The 22251-nt window shown below is 34.1% G+C and overlaps 5 protein-coding genes across 5 annotated transcripts; all 5 read left to right on the top strand.

The window, feature by feature from the left end:
• Nucleotides 1-5969: 5969 nt before the first annotated feature.
• On the top strand, nt 5970-7485 carry PCOAH_00009930 (KIR protein; the record flags this gene model as incomplete). Its single annotated transcript, XM_020057802.1, has 3 exons — nt 5970-5999; nt 6238-7124; nt 7233-7485. 3 exons carry the CDS (start codon nt 5970-5972, stop codon nt 7483-7485), a joined length of 1170 nt encoding a protein of 389 aa, XP_019913413.1.
• A 1259-nt stretch (nt 7486-8744) lies between these two features.
• Nucleotides 8745-10286, top strand: PCOAH_00009920 (KIR protein; the record flags this gene model as incomplete). The annotated part of the gene is made up of 3 exons (XM_020057801.1): nt 8745-8774; nt 8905-9798; nt 9972-10286. The coding sequence occupies 3 exons, from the start codon at nt 8745-8747 to the stop codon at nt 10284-10286; spliced, it is 1239 nt and encodes a 412-aa protein (XP_019913376.1).
• A 1329-nt stretch (nt 10287-11615) lies between these two features.
• PCOAH_00009910 (Variable surface protein Vir7-like protein) lies at nt 11616-13021 on the top strand (the record flags this gene model as incomplete). Its single annotated transcript, XM_020057800.1, has 3 exons — nt 11616-11621; nt 11831-12649; nt 12872-13021. 3 exons carry the CDS (start codon nt 11616-11618, stop codon nt 13019-13021), a joined length of 975 nt encoding a protein of 324 aa, XP_019913483.1.
• A 1920-nt stretch (nt 13022-14941) lies between these two features.
• PCOAH_00009900 (KIR protein) lies at nt 14942-16392 on the top strand (the record flags this gene model as incomplete). Its single annotated transcript, XM_020057799.1, has 3 exons — nt 14942-14953; nt 15141-15947; nt 16087-16392. 3 exons carry the CDS (start codon nt 14942-14944, stop codon nt 16390-16392), a joined length of 1125 nt encoding a protein of 374 aa, XP_019913446.1.
• A 1022-nt stretch (nt 16393-17414) lies between these two features.
• On the top strand, nt 17415-18587 carry PCOAH_00009890 (KIR protein; the record flags this gene model as incomplete). The annotated part of the gene is made up of 1 exon (XM_020057798.1): nt 17415-18587. The coding sequence occupies one exon, from the start codon at nt 17415-17417 to the stop codon at nt 18585-18587; it is 1173 nt and encodes a 390-aa protein (XP_019913633.1).
• Nucleotides 18588-22251: the final 3664 nt, after the last annotated feature.

The following is a 22251-nucleotide window of genomic DNA, read 5'->3' as shown; positions in this document are numbered from 1 at the left end:
GAAAGTGAAGAAGGTGAATACTTCCTTCCTTTCTTTCTTCCCTTTCTTCCGTCCCGCCTCTCCTTTATTTTTATATCTTTATTTTGATTCTTAGTGTTCTTACCTGGAGTTTCAGCTGCAGATCCTGATGGAATTTGAGTGTCTGTTCCTGTGGTTGGAGTTTGGGAGTCTTGGGTTTCATTAACTGAGAGGCGAGGATTAGGAGAAGGGGATATTTTAAATATCAGGAACTTCAGTTTTACCTGAAGAACCAGGAATTTTTACATTTGTAGGATCATCAGCTGAGTCATCATCAACTGTTATGGTACACAATATTGTCATTATCCATAGGGAGAAGATCTGGACAAAGGACAATATCAGGAAGAAGATGCTGTATCCTTACCTGAAGTCGTTTTTTCAGTGCTGTCAGACGCTTCATCATCTTCAGATGCTTCTTCCTGTTCAGGTGGTTCTTCTTCCTTCTTCTCAGGGGGGGATGCAACTCCTCTTGCCTCCTCACTTGCTTCGGTATCTGGTTTTTGGGTTGGTGGTTGAAGTGGTGAGTCCGGTAGGACTTCATTAATGGCTTGGTCCACAATTTCTGATAGTTCAGTTTCCTCTTGCTTCACTTTATCATCCACCTTCTGAACAAGTTTCGTTAAATCTTTAAGTGTCCCACTATCAGGGATTGTTCCTCGCTGTGTCGTTTTATCTGTGCGTGCCGGACCAGGACCTGGGGACGCATTTTTCCTATATTGCCACTTATCCCCTTCGCACCATGTTTTCTCAGTTAACGCTCCCATCATACTATACAACTTACTTGTGAGAAATAGGTCGTGCGCTTCGGGTGGCACATAATTTCCGTCTCCGTACGGAATCCTAGGTGCACCATAAGTACATTCCACATAATTCTTACCTGCATCAAATGCATCCCTTACTTCCTCCAATCCCTTAAAGGCATATTCTATGACCTTCCTAGGAATACAGAACAATTCCATATAATATGTCCATACTCTTAGGAGTTCACATAGGGTAATGCCTTTTACTTCCCCCTTGCACCCTGTTTGGTTATCCTTATACTGATTTTCAATATTGGTCATCAGGAGCACATTCCTCACCATAAGTTTGCAAAAATCCCCATACTTATTTAGGTCTACATCATAACCATTCTCCGTGTCTTCACATATTGCGGATTTAGCTTCATATTCTAGCCAATTTCCAGAATCAGTCTTAGTCGGACTGTTGGATAAATATGTGAACCAATCCCAAATACTAACTGTATAGAAAAAAAGGAACAATATGTAATTGCAATGCAATCATTCTTCCTTTACTCAAGCAGAACCTTTATTCTATATAAAAAAAAAAAAGAAAAAAAAAAAAAAAAAGGAATAACTTCCTTTCATGTCTACATTCGTTAAATGTACTCCATAAATGAATGTGCTCCCTTACGTTCTTCTCCTTCCTCGAATTCTACACCTGTTCTGTGAACACATCCCAGAGGATTTTGCTTTTTCTTCATTCTGTCTTCTGCTTTATCCAATATTTGTTTTATACCTTCTTCTCCTAGGCTCCCTTTACTTTCCGCAACGGCTTTAATTTTTTCAGAATCAGTATCCTTTATAACCTTAAAAATTCCTCCGACGTTCACCTCATCATCTTCCTGCGGTTCATTATCCCTTGGAATGATTACTTCGCAGTCCTGCTCTCTAACTATTTTATCCAGCCCCTCCATGCTTTCATTCTTCTCCTGTTTCTTCTTCTCTATCCATGCTTCCATTTGTTTTCCAAGAATTTTATCGCCTATACTTATAGTATTAAAGTCTATGCCCTCACACTTACTGTTGCTGTTTTCCACCCCCAACAATTGTCTATTCGCTATTAACCTAGGAAGGAGATATGCTGCCATTTCTTTCATTTTGCAATGGTTCCCTAATAATTTAACCATAGCAGTAGAACCCACGAGACACTTTAAGTAGGATGTCTCCTCATCCTTAGTTTTCTTAATCCATGTGGGTTTACCCTTAATTTGTTCCATCTCATCAATGTAAAGGTATATTTCAACCATGGCTTTGCACAATTCCTTAGCATTTATTACATCTGTAGTATTACCAGTGCCCACCTCGCTACAAATTATCTTCACAAACTCCCAGTCACCACGTGTAAAATTCAGTAAGTCGCCGAATATTTGTTCTGTTTTGTCCCATATTATTTGCTGTAGTAAGGAAAAAAAAAAAAAAAATGCGCGCACATATATATATTTAAACAACCATCCACAGCAATTTATTGCTACACACATAAGCACATACTCATTCTTCACTCCTCGTTCCTATAATTATTCCTTACATCAACAACATTGCCCTTCTTCCCGAGCCTCCTCCTGTCATTGGACCATTTCCATAATAATTTTCTCCAAATATCCCCCATGATGACCATTCAATCGAGTACAAACTTCTTAATATTAATTAAGCAGGAACCTCCTTCCTTCTCTTTCCGCTTAAATCTCCCTTTTCCTTACACCTTCTCGTTAAAACTTCTTTTTTTATTTTCCCTTAATCCTTCCTTCCTTACAACTTTTTCTTAACCTTCTTTCTTTACACCTTTTCTTCTTTACACCTTTTCTTCTTTACACCTTCCTTCTTTACACCTTCCTTCTTTACACCTTCCTTCTTTACACCTTTTCTACTTTACACCTTCCTTCTTTGCACTTTCCTTCTTTACACCTTCCTTCTTTACACCTTCCTTCTTTACACCTTCCTTCTATACACCTTCCTTTTTTTCTTCCTTAAACATTTTTTTTTTTCTTTCCTTAGAACATTCTTCTTTTATTCCTTAAATCTTCTTTTTCTTTTTAAGCCTTCTTTTTTTATTCCTTAAATGTTCTTTTTTCTTTTTTTTTTTTTTAATCACCCTTCGCGTGTATTGGTCTCTAAAGGAAGTGACCTACTTTTCTTCAACCATAACAGATCCTTCATTCTAATACCCCTACACCCTACCTCTACATCCTTACGCCCCTTCCTTCCACCCCTAACACCCAACCTTGCACGCCTTTGCACATTTACTACCTTCCTTGCACCAACCACCACCCTAACAACTTTTCGTCCACCTAAAACCCCACTAAGGTACACCCCTCTGCACGCGTCCTCTAAGCATACTTCCTTCCTTTTACCCTACCACCTACCTACAACCACCAAGTGTACCATCGTGCACATTTCCCTAGGCATACTTCTTTTTTTTTTTTTTTTTTTTTTTTTTTTCTTCTTTAAAAGTAAAATGAGCAACCTTCCCCTTCCACCCTAGCACCCCCTAAGTGCACCTTTGTGCACACTTACACTAAGCGCACTTCCTTCCCTCCAACCTAAGAACCTTACTTCTACCCCTAAAAACTGCACCGCCCTACACACCTTCCTTCCTTTCTTTTTTTTTTTTTTTTTTTTTCTTTCTATGCTTTTCTTTTCTTTTCTTTTCTTTTCTTTTCTTTTCTTTTCTTTTCTTTTCTTTTCTTTTCTTTTCTTTTCTTTTCTTTTCTTTTCTTTTCTTTTCTTTTCTTTTCTTTTCTTTTTTTTTCTTCCAATTTTTAGTATGAGCACCACATGAAGAACGCACTAACTTCATATATATATATATATATGTATACACATACATATGTGTATATATATGGAGTATATGTGTATGTAGATATATATGTATGCAGACATATATATATATGTATGTGTGACTATAATATTTATGAATACAATACATGTAACTACAATGAATATTATTTATATATATATGTGTGGGAAATAGAGCAAGCACTGTATGAACAATATAATAATAGTGTGCATATATACACAGACATAAACACATCACACACCCCTACCCTCCTGCTAATAGTAAAGGTACATATACGTACACTACTTCCCTGGAATGTAGGAGTACACTATGATCTAGAATAAATTGGTGTCTCCTCCATTCATACTTTTCCTTATGTAGTGCAGGCAGGAAGAAGGAAGAAATGTTCCTACTTCCATAAAAACAGGAATGGACAACTTTGGAAGAGAGATCCTTTATGAAATGGACCCCTAATGAAGTGGACAACCCCCCCCTTCCCCCATTTATAGGAAGTGCTGTAGTGGGAACATCGTTCCCCCATCCTTCCTTTTAGGAGGGTGTGGGAACCACCTCCCTTTTTTAGGGTGGTTGTAGTGGTGGGGAATATTACCTTCGCACCAAGGAAGGAACAACATTCCTCCTTGAGGAAAGGAAGGAACAATATCTCCCCCCTCCGTAATGTTCCCCCTTTTAAGAAGTGTTGTAGTGGGGAAACATCATCCCCTATTATTATGAGGTATGCACACATTATTATGATGGGGAAAAATATATGTATGTATTAATGGATTGTCCATACTGCATAATGCAATACAAATCTGTGCAGTGAAGTACAATGAATAGAATAATAGTTTCACATATGAACCATAAGGAATGGTGTCTACATATACATTATAATAATAGTATGAAGGGTGTGTGTAGAGGGGATAGTCGTATGTAGGGGTAGTAATCGTATGGGTGTAGAAGGGGGACGTAGTGGGGAATAGCCGTATGGAGGTGTGGAGGGGGTAGCAGGTCGTATGTTTGGGGGTGTACAAATGTGTGTCCCTTCGCCATGTATATGTCCATATATAGTTATATATATATACATATATATGTATGTTTCTATATGATTGGGAACATGTAGCTAAAGGTACATTGTTCTTCCTACAATAACAAGCCACAAATGTGCACATAATTTCGTGTTGCATCTATTCCTTCTCTGTGCTTCCTTTAATATTTGCATATTATGAATGTACAATGTGCATTATTATAGGTTCTATGAATGGAATATAAGGAATTGCTCCCAATATATTTTTCGCATTCCATTTAGATGTGCTCCCTTAAACAATTTTGAGACTAGGGGTGAAATTTTTAAAATGAATAATGTGGTTTACTCCTTCATTTATAGTAAGTAGTTTTCCTAAGCCATTTGTGATGATAGGAACTTTTTCCTGGTTAATGTTTTGAGGGTGGTACTTATTATTACTGTTGGAAGATAATAAATAAGAAGGAAGGAAAAAGAGGGGGGTGGTGCATATAAACACTTTTAGGGTGCATATAAAATTTTTTTTTTTTTTTTTTAGTACACATAATCCGCACAATTCCATCTCACTCCTGTATAACATACGCACACTTCCTTTATCTGCTGTATGTACTTCATTTATCCTATATAATTGAACTATTCCAATAAGTATAAATATACACATATATAGAAAAGGAGGGGAAGAGTATTCTCTGTGTATATATATTAACTGCATACAATATGACACATGCTAAAAACTTCTAATAATAATCTCCCTTAAAAAAAATATGGGAGAAATATTAATGAATAGAATACATCCAAAAAATTTTCCCGTTTAAAAAAAAAAAAAAAAAAAAGAAAAAAACATGTTCCGACCTTCTCCTATATACGTATGGGTAGAGCCTTATAAGAAATAATATAACATTCCAAACAAACACAATCACAAACAACTTCACAAACAAATGCACAAACGATTTCACAAACGACTTCACAAACAATCAGTCCCAATGTACAATGCAATAATATAATAATGTAAATAAATAAATAAAAGGATGCAAGGAAGCAAGCAACGATATGAGAGAAAAAGAAAGTTTACATCCTACCCCTTACATTCTATTTTTTTGTTATTGTGAAACATGTGTTAGTATTTCTACCTTATCCCTGTATATAGGGTAACTTTGTGCACATACCTGTAGTACTGCCATTTCTTAAGCAATTGAAGAATATGTCATTATTGAATAAAGAACAGAAAAATTTAATATTCTTACATAATTATTGTTGGAAGGTCTTGCAAAAAGTTCCTTGCACACATACTTATTTATGTTCTGCATAAATATAAGGAAGGAACACACATTCTTAGCATAAATTCACATTATATGTATAGGAAAATGCATGAACCATGGCAAAACCCGCAACAGCAGATCTGACGGTAAAAACACTGCAGCATTGTTCTTTCTTCCTTTATTCAAAGGATGGAATAATTGAATAATTCCAGTAATATGTGTGTGCATCATGGAATGCTATATATATATATATATATATATATATATATATATATATATATATATATATATATAATATAATAGTAATGAGGACGTAAAGAAATACACATTAACAACATTCCATTTCTACACAATGTACTTTTCACTAAAATTCCATTTTTATAGGAGGATGATTTAAAGAAGTTACCCTCAAGGAAAGAGTATGTAAATTTCAGCAATGGCCAAGATTACCGTACTTTCTGCACTCCTGATGGGTCATATAAACAATTAGAAAGTAAGTGGGACGAGACTATGAGGGACTGTAGCAATGCCAGTAATTACACGGATAAGGTTGTAGGAGCATATTGTTATGCATCCTCAAAGGTGACAAATGCGAATCAATCCCGTGGTCTACAATGTCAATATTTTTATTATTGGTTATGGAATCTATTAAAGAACACATTGCACATTCAATCACCTTTGGACACTAAAAAAAAGGTTTACCAGGAATTCGAGACTATTTCTAGCGAGAATTGGTGTAAAATTATATACAATGATATTAGCGACGAAGGATTTTTTCCCCAAGTAAAAATACATTTCGACTACTCCAAGGACTATGAAACCTTACAATCACAGTTAGGGAATGGTGTTAGTGGTACAAAGACTTGTGATTCAACCTATCACAAACACCTGGACACCATTCAATCAGCATGTTCTGCTATAGAAGAGGATTTCAAACAAGACGGGGGGCCACAGAAGAGTGGTTCCTATTGTGACCCGCTTAAAGCGGGGGGGAAGGGATCAGCTGGAGAATACTGTAGCGAAGGGGAGCTGCAGAAATTGCACTGTGAACAAGTACCCAAATCAAATCCCAATCCAAATCAAGCTGGTAGTAGTGGAAAAAGCAGTCTTAGTGATGCTGATCAAAGTGCAGGTGGTGCTCTTGCATCTGCTGCTGTGGGTAGTACACTGGCCACATTAGGAATAGGATTACCTGCATTAGCTCTTTTTTTATATAAGGTAAAATATTACAATAATTATAATTACCACTATGTATATATATATATATGTATGTATATGTCTACATAATACACATACCTTTCTTCCCCTTCTCTTCCTCTTTATTAATACAATCTTTTACCTGATTGGATCCACAACCAATTTGGAAACAACAACAGCAGAAGTAGAGGGAACGCAAGAAGAAAGAAAAGAACATCAAGAATAAAACATGAATTCGACACATCTACAGAAGATTCTTCCACAATATATTCAACAACAGCGGACACTTCCACAATTGACGGTTCAACGAAAGATAATTCTACCATCTATAATGGTGGGTCACCACCACGACGACCATCACCACCTGGCCAAAAAAGAAGGGTAGCAAATAATGCAACCGGTCGTCGCAAGAATATAGGTTATCAACGTATATAATGAACCTGGCGTCTTAAGAATTAGAAGTAATTCATAATGTCTCCCTTCCTAACTAAGTGTAACAAACAATCCACACTAAGTGATAAACACTCTACTAAATGTAAACTTCCACTAAATGAACTGCACAATTTGACTCCACTTAGTGTGACAAACACTCCCTCACTAAGTGTAAACTGCACAGTTTGACTCCACTAATAAACTGCACTATATGGCTTGCACACTTTTTAACATACTTTTCATTTCTACATGTATAAAATGGTAGAAAAAGTAGCACTGCTCAAAAGGAAAAAATTTACTCTTCCAAAAAGTGGGGAAAAATATTTTATTCCAACTACTCTTCCATATGATATATAAGTTGCACTGTATATGGAATGGAAGGTGAATTAACTGACTGAAAAGTGCTATGTACCATATGGATGTATGTAGAATGCATTGCATGAAATATTTATGAAAGGACCCTTCCATGAATATTTATAGGGAACTCTTCCCCATTTAAAAAAAAAAAAACCTGATCACTTTTAAACCATTGGGACCCTTCCTTGAAGCCCTCCCTTCCCCTCCTCCTTCTCAAAGAAAAAATAGTAAAGTATGCATAGAAAAAAAGAGTACATGTATGTTCACCATGTTCACAATGCTCACAATGCTCACAATGCTCACAATGCTCACAAATTTTTAATTAAAAAGGGAAAGAAGAAAAAAAGGAGTACATATATTACAGGAACTGTGCGATTTTTCCTTTGCTTCCTTGTCCCTTTGTTTCTTTCTTCCCCTCTTTATTCCTCCCTTCTTTTTACGATACTTCTATTATAGTAATAAACTTATTCGTGCTTATACCTTAATTGTGTACATATAATAATTTGGTATATATAACATGTGTTATCGTTACATCTTAAAAAAAAAAAAAGAAGAAGAAGAAGGGAGGATGGTAGGTGGGATGGAATGATATATATATATATATACTTATTTAAAGGGAAGAAATAAGTGTGTAGTAGTAATAATAATAATATATGTACAACATATGTGTACATTCCATGAAGTGTCAGAACCACCACAAACATCACAACCATAATCATCATCATCATACCCTGCAAATTGCGTAAAATTTGTACATGCACAATTTGCATCCACATTCTACCTGTACATATATATGTATGTGTTATACATGTATATATGTGTGTAGAAATAACATCTGAAAACATCTGAAAACATCTGAAAACATCTGAAAATAATTTCACTATATACAGAAGTGTATAGGGAAAATGTCAGAAGAAGGAGGTCAATTTCTAAAGGTTAATTTTTTGTTTAAATAGTGCACATGCATAAATATATGTGCATGCGTATATTACCTTATGCTTAGTGTAATAAAAATAGGAGTAAAAATGCAAAGGAGTATATGTTATCTATTGACCAACTTTACAGAAGGACAATTTGAGCATGTTAGCCTCAAAATTAAAATTCTACGATAAAGTCCAAGGGGAAAAAGTCCATTGTGAGTTAGGGACTCAGAAGGAAACGTCAGTGAAGGACAAGTTAAAGTCATGCACTGAAATTAAAAATGAAATCGATGAAATTGCGAAGGGTCTATGTAAGGCTTCTACAATGAAGGATGATGCAAATCTCTCTGCGCAGGAAGGGGACAGCGACCTGGACGAATTGGATAAACTGTTTAATAAATCCCTTTGTCATTTCCTCTACTTTTGGCTTGGTAAGGAGGTATGGACAAGGGTGGGAAATGATGGTACTAAGTTCTTGGACGTCATGGGAAAAATTTATGATGCACTTTCAGATTTCGGTGTTCAGAACAATTGTACACTTCTATACACTAACAACCCACCTACCACCCTTAACAACCAACCTACCATCAACAAGGACCTCTTCCTTCATCGAAAAACAGTGTTTGATTTCACCTTCGATTATAAAGGAATAAAAGACAAACTACAATGGTTTAGCAACGCCTGTGATGATGGTTATTACAAACACCTACAATCAGCTCAAACAGCATTTAGTGAGGTGCTTACTGATTGTAAAAGCAAATGGTCGCAAGGGACCGAAGGGGGCAAAAACCCAACTAATGATGACCTCTATTGTTCGTGGTTCAAAAACACATTTGATGTAATTAATGATCAAAGCCCACTCATCTTATCACATAATGGAACATCTATGTCAAAAGGAGAAAGTGAGAAAGAGGTTACCGTTTATAACCACGTTCACTTAGAACTGAATTTTGCATCTAAAGCGAACCCCACTGCAACCATTGTATCCTCTTTGTTAAGTGTAGTCGGTCTACCAACGACTGCTTTTTTTTTATATAAGGTAATAGTACATACAATTAACACTATGTAACATATATATAGCATATATACATATGTATATATGTATATATATTTATATATAGTTATATATATATATATATATACATATATAAATATAACATAAATATATGTATACATACATATATTTACCCCTTTGTCCTTCACAAATTTCAGTATAACCTTTTACCTTCTGCAATAAAAAATATCTTCTTTCGTGGAGGAGGAGGAAGCACAAATAACAATAGAAGCAAAACAAGAAAAGGAAGATCCGGCCGACGGGACCTCGACACATTAACAGCAGCAGACAGTTCAACAATATATTCTACCGAGTATTCCACAATAGATGACGATTCTACAGAAACTTCTACTCTATATGACAGACCACACAGGAAGGGAAGAACAAACAATAGCAGACCGCAACAACAACAAATGCAAAGGAACAACAGGAACGAAGAAAGGAGAAGAACCAATATACGTTATCATCCCTAGGTGAAAAAAAAGGTTTCCTATCCAATCAATATGGTAGAAAAAATTTCCTTTCGATTCATATTAATTGCACAATAACATGTAAACACCTTCATACAATACACACAAAAAACAAAAAAAAAAAGTTAAGAAATAACAGAAAAACAGTAAAAAGTAAAAAATTAAAAAAAAGAAAAGAAAAAAGAGGAGGGAAGTTAATTAGCTGAAAGTGCACAATGTATATACGTATATTACATGTAAATAATTTCCTTATACATTGTACTTATCGAATGTCAAATAAAGGGGAAATAAAGAAGAATTATATATTAACAAATGGGAAAAAATTATTATTATTATTATTATTATTACTATTATTATTACTTATTATTATTAAGTAATCACAATAAAAGGAAAAAAGAAAAAAAAAGAAGAAGGGGATGCCATATTGACACAGGAATTTACTACTCTTATATGGTAAGGGATGTGTGTGCGCACGCTCAAAATTTCTATAAAGAAAAAAAAAGAAAAAAAAAAAAATTGTACTCCACTATTATATACGTAATAATCGAATGGTGTAAGTAATAATATATTCTTTATTTAGTAGAACACAATTCCGAATAATATATCACATAGACAAAAACGGGAAGCATAAATTAGTAATGTAATGAATGTATAAGGAATATATATGTATATGGGGGGAAGGTGCCCTTTGCACTCTTTCTATTCTATATATATATATATATATATACATATTTTTTTTTTTTTTTTTTTGTGTTATATAATAATTTCATCTCTTTATACAATTTTCACTCCGCATTGGTTACTTATTTTATAAGTGGTACGATCCATTTATTACATACTCATAGGTGCATAATATTTTAGGAAGGAATCTTTTTTTCATGTTAACTGTGCACAATATGGTATGTGTTCACAATTTTTCATGGTCCTTCCTAAATAGAGGAGGAGCATGAATTAATAATGTGCATACTGAAATTTTTATTGCAGAGGAGGAAAAATTAACACTTTCTTGTATATGAGCAATAACTCGAATGATGTGAATAGCAGTAGCACGGCACTTCCAAACAACCACATATACAGTTCAATAAAAATAATATATTCTTTAAAAAAGTAACGTATAAAGGAAAAAATTTGACATGTATTCATTCATAATCATTCTGCAGAATAAGCGAAATTTTTGCACATTTGTACAAATTTGCACATGTGTACATTCTGTATGAATCCATATATAAAGGACAACACACGTTCTTAGTATAAATTTTTTTATGTAGAAGTAGTTGCACATTTCCACATATGCACATGTGAACACACAAACATACACATACTTAAACAACAATGACAGTAAGAAATAAAAAGAGTACTGAATACTCATCTTCGTACTAGGGGGGAGGGCAATATATGTGTGGAATATACATATATACATATGTATATATGTACATATATAGGAATATATACATATATGTACATATGTATATGTACTTATATATGTGTGTATATATATGTACATATGTACATTGGAATGTGCACCCCTATGAATTCCACATTTATAGGATCAGGATTTGCGAATTTTACCTTCGAAGGCAGCATATGCTGCATTTGACGCAGGATGGAGTACATACAGCGCACCCTGCACTTGGCTCGAAAATACAAAGACTACATTGAACGATAAATTGAATGGGCACGACAGTGTCAAAGCTTATGTAGATCAAATTGTAAAAGCATGGTGCATTGTACTAAATTCAGGGGGAATGCGTACCTTAGGGAGTACGTATTGTTTTCCCTTTTATTATTGGTTAGGGGACATATTAATTAACAAATTTAAAGTGAACGAATCATTTTTGAGTATTATGAAAACAATCTACGACGAATTTAAAAAAATTCCTGGCGGAGAAATTTCTGGCTCAGAAAATGCTTGTGCAATTATATATGATGACAGTAAAATTGACAAGGACACTTTCAATGAAATGAAAGCAGTATATGAATATTCTCAAGACCATAATAAAATAAAACAACATCTGAAGACAAGAGGCAATTTCTGTTCTGAACAATATAAGAAACACCTAACGAACATTAAATCAGCTTACGAAGAACTGAATAAAAAATGTCCAGATAGCCGAAGTAGTAGTAGTAGTGGTGATAAACACTGTCAGGAATATAATAGAACATATAAAAAATGCATTCAGAACAGGCTATCAGAATTGACATGCAACATAATACCCCAGGAGGAATCATCGGAGGGGCCCCAACATGCATCAATCCAATTACAAACAGGGGAAGTAAATTCCTCCAGTGGAACCATCCCTACGACTGCCATATCATCCGTTTTTTCTGTCCTAGGAATTGGCGTCGTCGCTACCTTTTTATATAAGGTAATTACAACTGTAATTATAAAATTAATATACACATATATATATATATATATATACATATTTTTACACTTTGTGCCCTTTACAATTTTCAGTATAATCTGTTACCTTCATGGATACATAGCACACTTAGTGGAAAGAAGAGAAAATCCACCACGAGACGTCACTTTGATACGTCAACGGACGATACTTCCACACTTTATTCCACATTATATTCAACAGCAGATTTGGCACTTGATAATTCTACCATATATGATGGACGACAATCACGAGCACCTCAAAGAAGAAGAAGGAAGAATGATTTCCCTGAACAGAAACAAGGAAGAAATGTGGCTTATCACCCTACATAATGCCTCTACAGAGGAAAAGAAATAAATAGAAATGTTCTGCACGCTCCAATTTATAATTAGTATGTCTATCCCCTTCCCCCCCTTTTGTTCATAACTTATCTGTGTACAAACACTCTTCTATATATATATATGTTTTTTCAGCAGGATAAGTGTGCATAGTGCATTCTTTTGGTTTAAAATGTTCCTATTTCTAGTTAGTCAACCATACGAAATTCTATATATGAAAAAATACTGTGATGATCACGTATACATATATCTAGTACGAACACACTCCTGTTAGGATAATTCACAAATTCGACATCAGACCCCAAATGGGGGCTTCTATATATGTATCCGCAGGAGGAAAATGGGTTCCTTATTCCTGCGGATACATATATGGGAGTCCCCAATTGGGGTCTGATGTCGAAGGACATGGTTTCAGCAGTTGGGTGAGCAGTTGGAGGGATGCAACGCAGGTTTTTTTTTTTTTTAATTGGGAAGGACACATGTAAGATTTGTGCAACTTGATAAGTGCAACCTGTTATTAGTGGAACTGTAATTAATGGAACTGCTATTTTAGTGGAACTGTCATTAGTGTAATTGTTATTAGTGGAACTGCTATTTTAGTGGAACTGTCATTAGTATAACTGTTATTAGTGGAACTGCTATTTTAGTGGAACTGTCATTAGTGGAACTGTCATTAGTGGAACTGTTATTAGTGGAACTGTTATTAGTGGGACTGCTATTTTAGTGGAACCTATACCTATATTACATAATGGAACTCCACCATCGAACTTATATATATATGTGATCCTAATTTATCCTTCCACCCTTTATATGTGTGTACAATCTGTTATTTCCTATTTTTTTATTTGTGACACCCCCTAAGTACGTCGGAAGAAGAATATAAATATGTAGTACTTTGAACTTCATTCTTCGCAATTAGAATTTACGACCTTATATTCATCGATAGGTAAATATGTGAATAACGATCATGATACATATATACATGATCATATGCACCTGTATTTATGTTATATACTCAGGAAATAACACAAATGAAACGTTCTGTAGAACTTCCATGACTGTTCACAGCTTCATAAAATTTCATGGAGAAAAAAGGAAAGGGAAGGAAGGAAGCAGGAAAAAGTAGCTCAAATGGCACAACATATATACATACTGCATATAAAGAGGAACCATTTCTGGTGTGCTCATTAAAGAACAAAAAAAAAAAAGGGAAGAAAAAGAAAATTTTTCATTCCTGAGCGAGTATAAATAAATAAGAAGGAAGGGATTTATGATAAAGGGAATGACTACTATTATAGTGCTGCATGCGCACATACAGTAAACTTTCCTTATTCTTTCTTTCTCTATCTTCTTCCTATATGTGTATATATATATGTATACATGTAGCATATATATATATGTACACATATACCGATATATATATATATGCAATAACTGAAGCGAATACATGTAAATAATAATCATATAATAGTAATAATAGTAATAGTAATAACAATACTTCTTGGGAAGGATTGTGCATAATGCAACAATAATGGAATAAATGAATGAAGGAAGGAACTGTATATAAAAAGTTTATTCGTTCCTCCTCTCGTCATTCTATTATTACAGCACATTCTTCCACATGTTTATCTTTAATTATATTTGCACTTATGTAATAACTTTGATACATATACGTATTATGTGTTCTGTCACTGTTTGAAAAAAATTGAAGTAAATGCACAATGTGCAAAAAAAAGGGAAGGAAGAAGAAAGTAAAAAATTTAGGTGCTCCTAAATAATGAAGCAAGCAAAAGAAGTTCCTTGTATACGCACACATATGTATGGTTTGTTCATAATGTATGAAGACATATATAAGGAAGAACACACATTCCATTTATGAACTCTGCTATATATATATATATATACACAGAATCAATGTACATCTACACATACATAAACAATGACAAACGAAGTAAGTAAGAGAAAAGAAGGAACACCGCTGCCCACTGATCGGGCTTATATTTTTTCTACATTAGAATGTATATGTTAATATTGTGAACTTATAACATTCTCTATGTGCATAATGCAATGCATACTGAAATAAAATGCAAAAAAATATGAATATATATACACATTCACCAACAATTCAACATTCATAGGATCCTTGTAATGTGAATACATTACCTTCACGAAAAATGTATAGTGCCTTCATGAGTATGAGTAATCAGTGCAATGGGAGCACTGATGCCCGTATGGGAGTGAAGACTAAACTATGGACTGAATTATGGAGATACACGAAAATTTTGAATTCTCTGGACTATATTATAGAAACATGGTGCTATGTGAACCAAAAAGTGGAAGAAAATTCGGAGGATAAGGCACCCTGCTGGTATTTCTACTATTGGATAGGGGACCTACTATCTAAGGATTCGGGTACTTACACATGGACGGAACCTATGGGGACAATTTACCAAGAACTGAAAACGCTAAATATCACAAATGCCTGCGAAAATGTGGGAACTAATATTGATGTAACCATATTCGAATATATGAAAAAATTATACGATTATTCCCAGGACCGTGACATTATACAAGCACAGCTAGAAGGCGGTGAATGTTCCTGTAAAAAGCAATATCAGCATTATCTTCAGGAAGCGGATTCAGCTTATGAATTAATAAGTAGTTACTGTAATGGCGATCCCCCTAAGACGAATGACTACTGTGACAAATTTAACGAGTATAAGCAACACAATCCTCAGGAGCTCCTGAAATTGGAATGTACATCAGCATCCAAACCAGAGGCTGCAAGAGATGAGCATGTCAACGGTGACCAAACAGGGGCAGAACTACAAATAAGAGGCAGACGTGGAACAGATTCACCGTCCTCCACCATCCCCATTGGTACAGCTGTCTCTTCCACACTTGTCACAGTAGGGTTGCCCTCAATCATGTTTCTCTTATATAAAGTATACAATTATAATTATAATTGTTCATTACAATTATAACAATTATAATTAGCACTATATATGTATGTATATATATATATATGTATATATGTGGACATATTCTTACACCCCCCCCCTTTCCTTCCCTTTCTTCATTCAGTATAACCTTCTACCGTCCTGGATCCACAACCAATTTGGAAGTAGCAACAGCGGTGGAAGAAGAAACAGCAGAAAAAAAAGATCAGGCTGCTCTCACTACGACACTTTATCAACAGCACCTTCAACCGTAGCTTCAACATACGATTCTATGGACACGTCCATTGAATTGTCAACAGCAGCAGACAATTCTACCATATATAATCGTGGATCACCTAGAAGAACTAATAATAGAAGGGGGAATCGGCCACAACAACGGACACAAACGCAAGGACAAAGGGGAACCAATATAAATTACGGTCGTATGTAAAATATTCGTAATTTTAATTAGTGTATGTAATGTGTAATGTCCCCCTACCCGACACTACTCTCACCACCAACTGCCATGATCTGCAATGTTATAAATACATTACCCCCCCCCTTAATAATGAACTTGTGAAAATGTGCAATGCACAGGGAAGGAAAGAATTTTATACATATGTGCATTCATTATATGGTCTGTGGAACACACATTATAATTATATTTTATATAAAATAAAGAGAAAAATGTAAAAATAAAAAAGTTAAAAAAGAAGAGAAATATAAAAATCGAAAATGGAAGGGAAGGGAGGAGTGCTCTGTGTATGTAAGCTGTACAGTAATTATTAATAACTTTTTAATAATACTCCTTTTAAAATAATAATGAAGCATGAACAAATATGACATGATAAAATTTTCTATTAAAAAAAAAAAAGGGGGTGGAAGGTATGCTCGTATGTATAAACATAGTAGGAGGAACACATAAATAACAAAATATTTTGATAGTGATAATCACGCACAACATACAATAAGAAATAACATGAATAAAGGAATGTACAAAAAAGGCAGTTTCATTTCCTTCTCCTTCTCCTTCCCTTTCTCCTTTATTTTGTTATTCCAGCACGTCCGTTCGTACTTCCATTTTAATTATATGTGCACATATATAATAAATTTGACACATACATATGTAATGATGTCGAGATACATACATATGTGTACACTTAATGCCCAATCCCACTGCTTAGAAAGTTGCGCGGCGTGTATTAGTAGGAAGAAATAGAAGTTTCATATTTATTCTTTCATAATCATTATGCAACAAAGGAAGTGTTCACATATATATTCCACACGAATGAATAGAAATGAATTACCAAAATAAGCCCATTATACACATAAACATACACATATAACAACAATAACAACCATGACAGGAGAGGTATACCTTCCTTCATTGAAAATATATGTAATACATATACATATATATATATATATATATATATATATATATATACATACATATATTCCCACTTACAGGGCATGTACGTGGATAATCTACCCTCAAGGCAAGCTTATGGAACATTTAAGGATGGCTTAAATGATTGTAGCGTCCATAATATTGAAGTGGGAAATACAGTGACTACATTGCAAAGCGCCCTTGATGGCCACCCTCATCTTCAAAACGAAGTGGATAAAATATTAAAAGCCTACTGTTATGCAACCTCACATGGCGGGTCTTATGGTACGAACTGTACCTTCTTTTATTATTGGTTAGGAAGTAAAATATGGCAAAATGAGCAAAATATAAATGATTCTGATTCATTTCAAAACGTTATAAATAACATTTACGGTGAATTAGGGAAAATCACTATTAATGGGGAAAAAGGAAAGGGGTGTTCCATTATAAACGAGAAGTATGAAATTAGTAAAGACCTCTTCCCCAATGCAAGAACATTATCTGACTATTCGCTAGACTACACAACAATAAGTAATAACTTGACTAAGAAGAATAATGATAATACCTACTGTCTAGCATATAAACCGTACCTAGACAATGCTGCTACAGCTTACACTAAATTGTGCGAAGAGAAGAATGTATGGGGGAGTGAAACAAACACTTTGAAAGGTTCAGTTTGTGGAGATTTTATAGCGAGGGCGGGAGGCGACAAGAATAAGCTTAACCCTCAGGAGTTACTGGACCAACACTGTCCATCATCATCCGAACTACAAACTGAACCAGGAACTGTAGCAGCAGCAGTAACTGAAACAAAAACTTTTCCAGTTCAAACCCTAGAAGGGAAAACCTCTTCCCCCTCTGGGGTGAACATCCCCTCTGTGTCTGCTGCTGGTGGACTTGCTACAATAGGAATACCTGCATTGGCATACTTTTTTTACAAGTACAAATCGCACCTCTTCCACTCCTTCTTTAATAAACATAATCATTCTGGAAGTGGAAGAAGCACAAGAAAAAGGTCATTAGAACGGAACTTAGACATCTTAATGGAAGATTCTACAACAGCGGACACATCCACATTCGACTCATCGGAAACTAGTTCGACAACAAATGACGATTCCACGTTTGATTCTACAACAGTATATTCTTCTGTTCCATACACTACTACAGCATCTAAAAGAACGAGAAGTGCACAACAACAACAGAGGCAAGGGGGACAAAGGCACAATAGAAATAATATAAGTTATCATAGTATGTAAAATTGTTCCTTCCCTTATGAAAAATTTGCAGTTATCAACATATATAATGTCTCCCTTCCCGCTCCCCTTCTCCATAACTACAGTCAGGTTATAATATTCCACACACATATATATATAAAAAAAATAAAAAAAAAAAGAAGGAACAAATATGTTGCTATCAGTTATACATAAATTTTGTTCGTTCACATAAATTGTGTACACAAATTCCATACATGGAAGTGGCATTCATTAGTTCCCTCATGAATGGGTTGGAAGTACTCACATAAAATGCATATACATATATGTACCTACATATATATATACATATAGGTATATACATATATATATACGTAAGTATATATAGGCATATATATATATATATGCTTTAACAAAATAGTTGTTGGACAAAAAAAGGAAAAAAAAGGAAATAGTTCTACCATGTGCTCTTTATATTTTTTTAAAGGGAAGGAAGGAAAAAATAAAAACATTCCACCATTGCATCCTCCTGGCCGAACACATGCAAAAAAAAATCTGATCTACTTCTTTAAGCAGTTTCTATTCACACTTTATATCTAAAATAAAGGAAAAATAAAAAAATTCTGGGCGCATATATACATAGAATTCTGATCTACGAATTTTGAGCACAATTAGCTCCACCTTATTACACAGCTAAGGAAGGGTAGAATAGTGTGGAGAGCGTGGGTCACTCTCCTTGTAGAATGCTGACCTAGATTAATTAATTTTTTTTGCAATATAATTATGCGTAATTAAAATGAACTATTTTTCTCATTATTTTAAATTATATTACATAACATCTTCTACATATATGTATGTTATTAATTTAATTTCAATATTTAGAAATAAAAAAGTTTATTAAAGTTACAATTTACACACATCTAAAATTAGAAAAGAAGAGAAGTAAATCGAGCACCCTAATTACACATGCGAAGGAATGATTCTATTTAATGTTTACTAAAAATAAAGAAAAAAAGAAGTAATAATATAGCGTAATAATATACATAAAAAAAAAAGAAAAAAAGAAGCAAACAAAAAAAAGCAAGCAAAATGGCACCTCTCACAAAACTTTCAATACTCATCTTTGTATTTTACTTTTGCCAACATTCCAACGGCTACGTAAGATAAGAACAACTGCTACATCTTCTAAAAATTTGCACATATTTATTATAATAAAATTTTTACGCTGTTTTCACTAAAAATTGAAAAAAGAAAAATTAAAAAAAAAAATTTCACCCCAAACAACCTTACTTCTACCTACCACCTAACAACCTTTTTTTTTTAGGTCATGGTGCACGGAATCCCATCATGCGGCAAAACCACGTCATCAACATGGAGCGCAAAATGGGGAAGTACCACACCATCATCATGGAGTAAAGGGCCACGATGTGGGGGCCTCTATGATTTATATGATTTGCCCGATCCAAGCACCATAACCACGGTTGGAGGATCGTCCGTAGGGTCATCATCTACAAGTGGATGTAGGGTAGAAACAAAACTGCACCAGCATAATAAATATCCCTATGAAAAAAGTACAAATTCCTGCCCCAAGAACAACACAAATGAACGACCACCAAAAGAAAAGAACCCATTTAGTGGCCACCGATACAAAAAATCCAATTCTAAAGAATCCCTTCTTAAAGAATATTCACCACCCGAAGAATATTCACCACCCGAAGAATATGTACCACCCGAAGAATATGCACCACCCGAAGAGTATTCACCACCCGAAGAATTACTCCTTGAAGAGGAATCACCACTCCATGAAGAGTCAAACTCTGAAGATGAATTAACAAAATCAGGTCACACAGATCAAATTAAAGCGCAATGTAAAAAAGGAATAAAGGAAAAGTGCAAAATGTTCTTTAACAAATTACCATGGTCTAAGATTGAAAATAGAGCTTGGTTATTCTTTGCAATCAGTATTTCCATATTTTATGCATTAGCTTTGGCCCTCTTTTCTCTGCTCCGTGATGCAGAATCTATGACTTCTTGGCTCACGGCCGAGGTTGATATTTTAATACTTTCCGCTGGACAAGTACTAGCATTTGTCTATTTCCTTGCGATACTAGCATTTTATTGCTCAAAAGAGAGAAAAATTATATCGAAGAGAATTTCGAAATACATGGATTTCTTACGACAACGCAGACTTAGGTGAATTAGAGTGGCAAAATAGGAGCAAGGTTCTATCCTAATACGGGAAAAATTTTGATGTTATAGTATGGTTCAATGTACACATTAGATTGCTTTGTTATCATGTTTCATATTACACTTATGAGAAGGATTTGTCCACATATAGTGGGAATCCTACCCTCGGTCGTTTTATTTTAGTGAGGAAGGATGATGATGCTATTTATTTATTAACGCATCACCGATTTATTTATACCTTTTAATGTAAAATATATATTTTGTACTAATTTTATAAGTAAGAAGAAAACATACTTTTAAAAAGGAGATGGAAGGACATAAGTTCTTCTGTGTTCTGCATACATATATATATGTATACATATATATATATGTATATTTATTGTATATGTGTATATTGTGTATATGGATATATGTATATGTGTATATATGTAAATATATATATGTGGACATATATATACATGTATATGTGTATGTGTATATATATATGTATATGTATGTGTGTGTATACATGTACCCCAACTGAGTACGTAGAATGTTAACATATTAAAGAAAACATTGCACGAATGAGCACTTATTGGCATGAATGTATATAACGGAAAGTAAAAAAAAAAAAATTTTATATCCTGTCCTAAGCATTCAAAAGGGTCGGAGGAAGGTCGGGGTGATGATCAGTATATTCCATTATTTACCTTACCAGAAGCCCCTCAATATATATTCTCTATATGATTATATGTAATACTACACGGAATTATAATTACTTATATAAATTAAAGTTATGTAAGGAATGTATGCATATGTGCAACGACTAAATACATGTATGTATATATATATATTATATACGCATATATGTATATATATATGTATATATATATGTATATATATATACATTTTCCCCTGCTCCCACACATATATATATATGAATAAATGAATATTTTTTTTCGTATATCTACGCACACATTCTCCGTGTGGAATTATATATATGCATATGTGCATATGTAGGTAGGTATAGTTAATTCATTTTGCTCCTATATAATTGAACCTCTCCTATAAGTATTCATAAAATATGCACTAATAAGTGTACACATGTACGGAAGAAGAGAGTAGTGCTCCTTATGCACCTGCATGCATACGAACTATATAATACATAAACTAAAAAATTCTTAATAACAAACACCACCTCTCCTTTCCTTTTAAGAAATAATAACAATAGAAAGCACACATTAATTTTAAAAGAAGTACATACACAAATATTTTCTGCTCACAAAAGAAAGGAGGGTGAAAAAAAAAAAAAAAAATTTTGCACCATCCCACCCAACCTTCCACTTTAATTATATGCATGTGCACATAATCATAATGAATTTTCGATACATATATATATGCAATATAATATCGTTGATTAAAACATTAAAACAACACATATATTCTTAAGGGTAGAAAGAATAAAAATTTTCATACACGTACAATCATATGATAGAACAAATAAACAGGCAGGCAAAATTTTTTTTGCACATACACTCCTTTA

Source organism: Plasmodium coatneyi, chromosome 5 (assembly GCF_001680005.1).
Source record: "Plasmodium coatneyi strain Hackeri chromosome 5, complete sequence".
Lineage (NCBI taxonomy): Eukaryota > Apicomplexa > Aconoidasida > Haemosporida > Plasmodiidae > Plasmodium > Plasmodium coatneyi.
The sequence above is the reverse complement of the archived record's forward strand: the minus strand, read 5'-3'. Positions and strand labels throughout refer to the sequence as shown.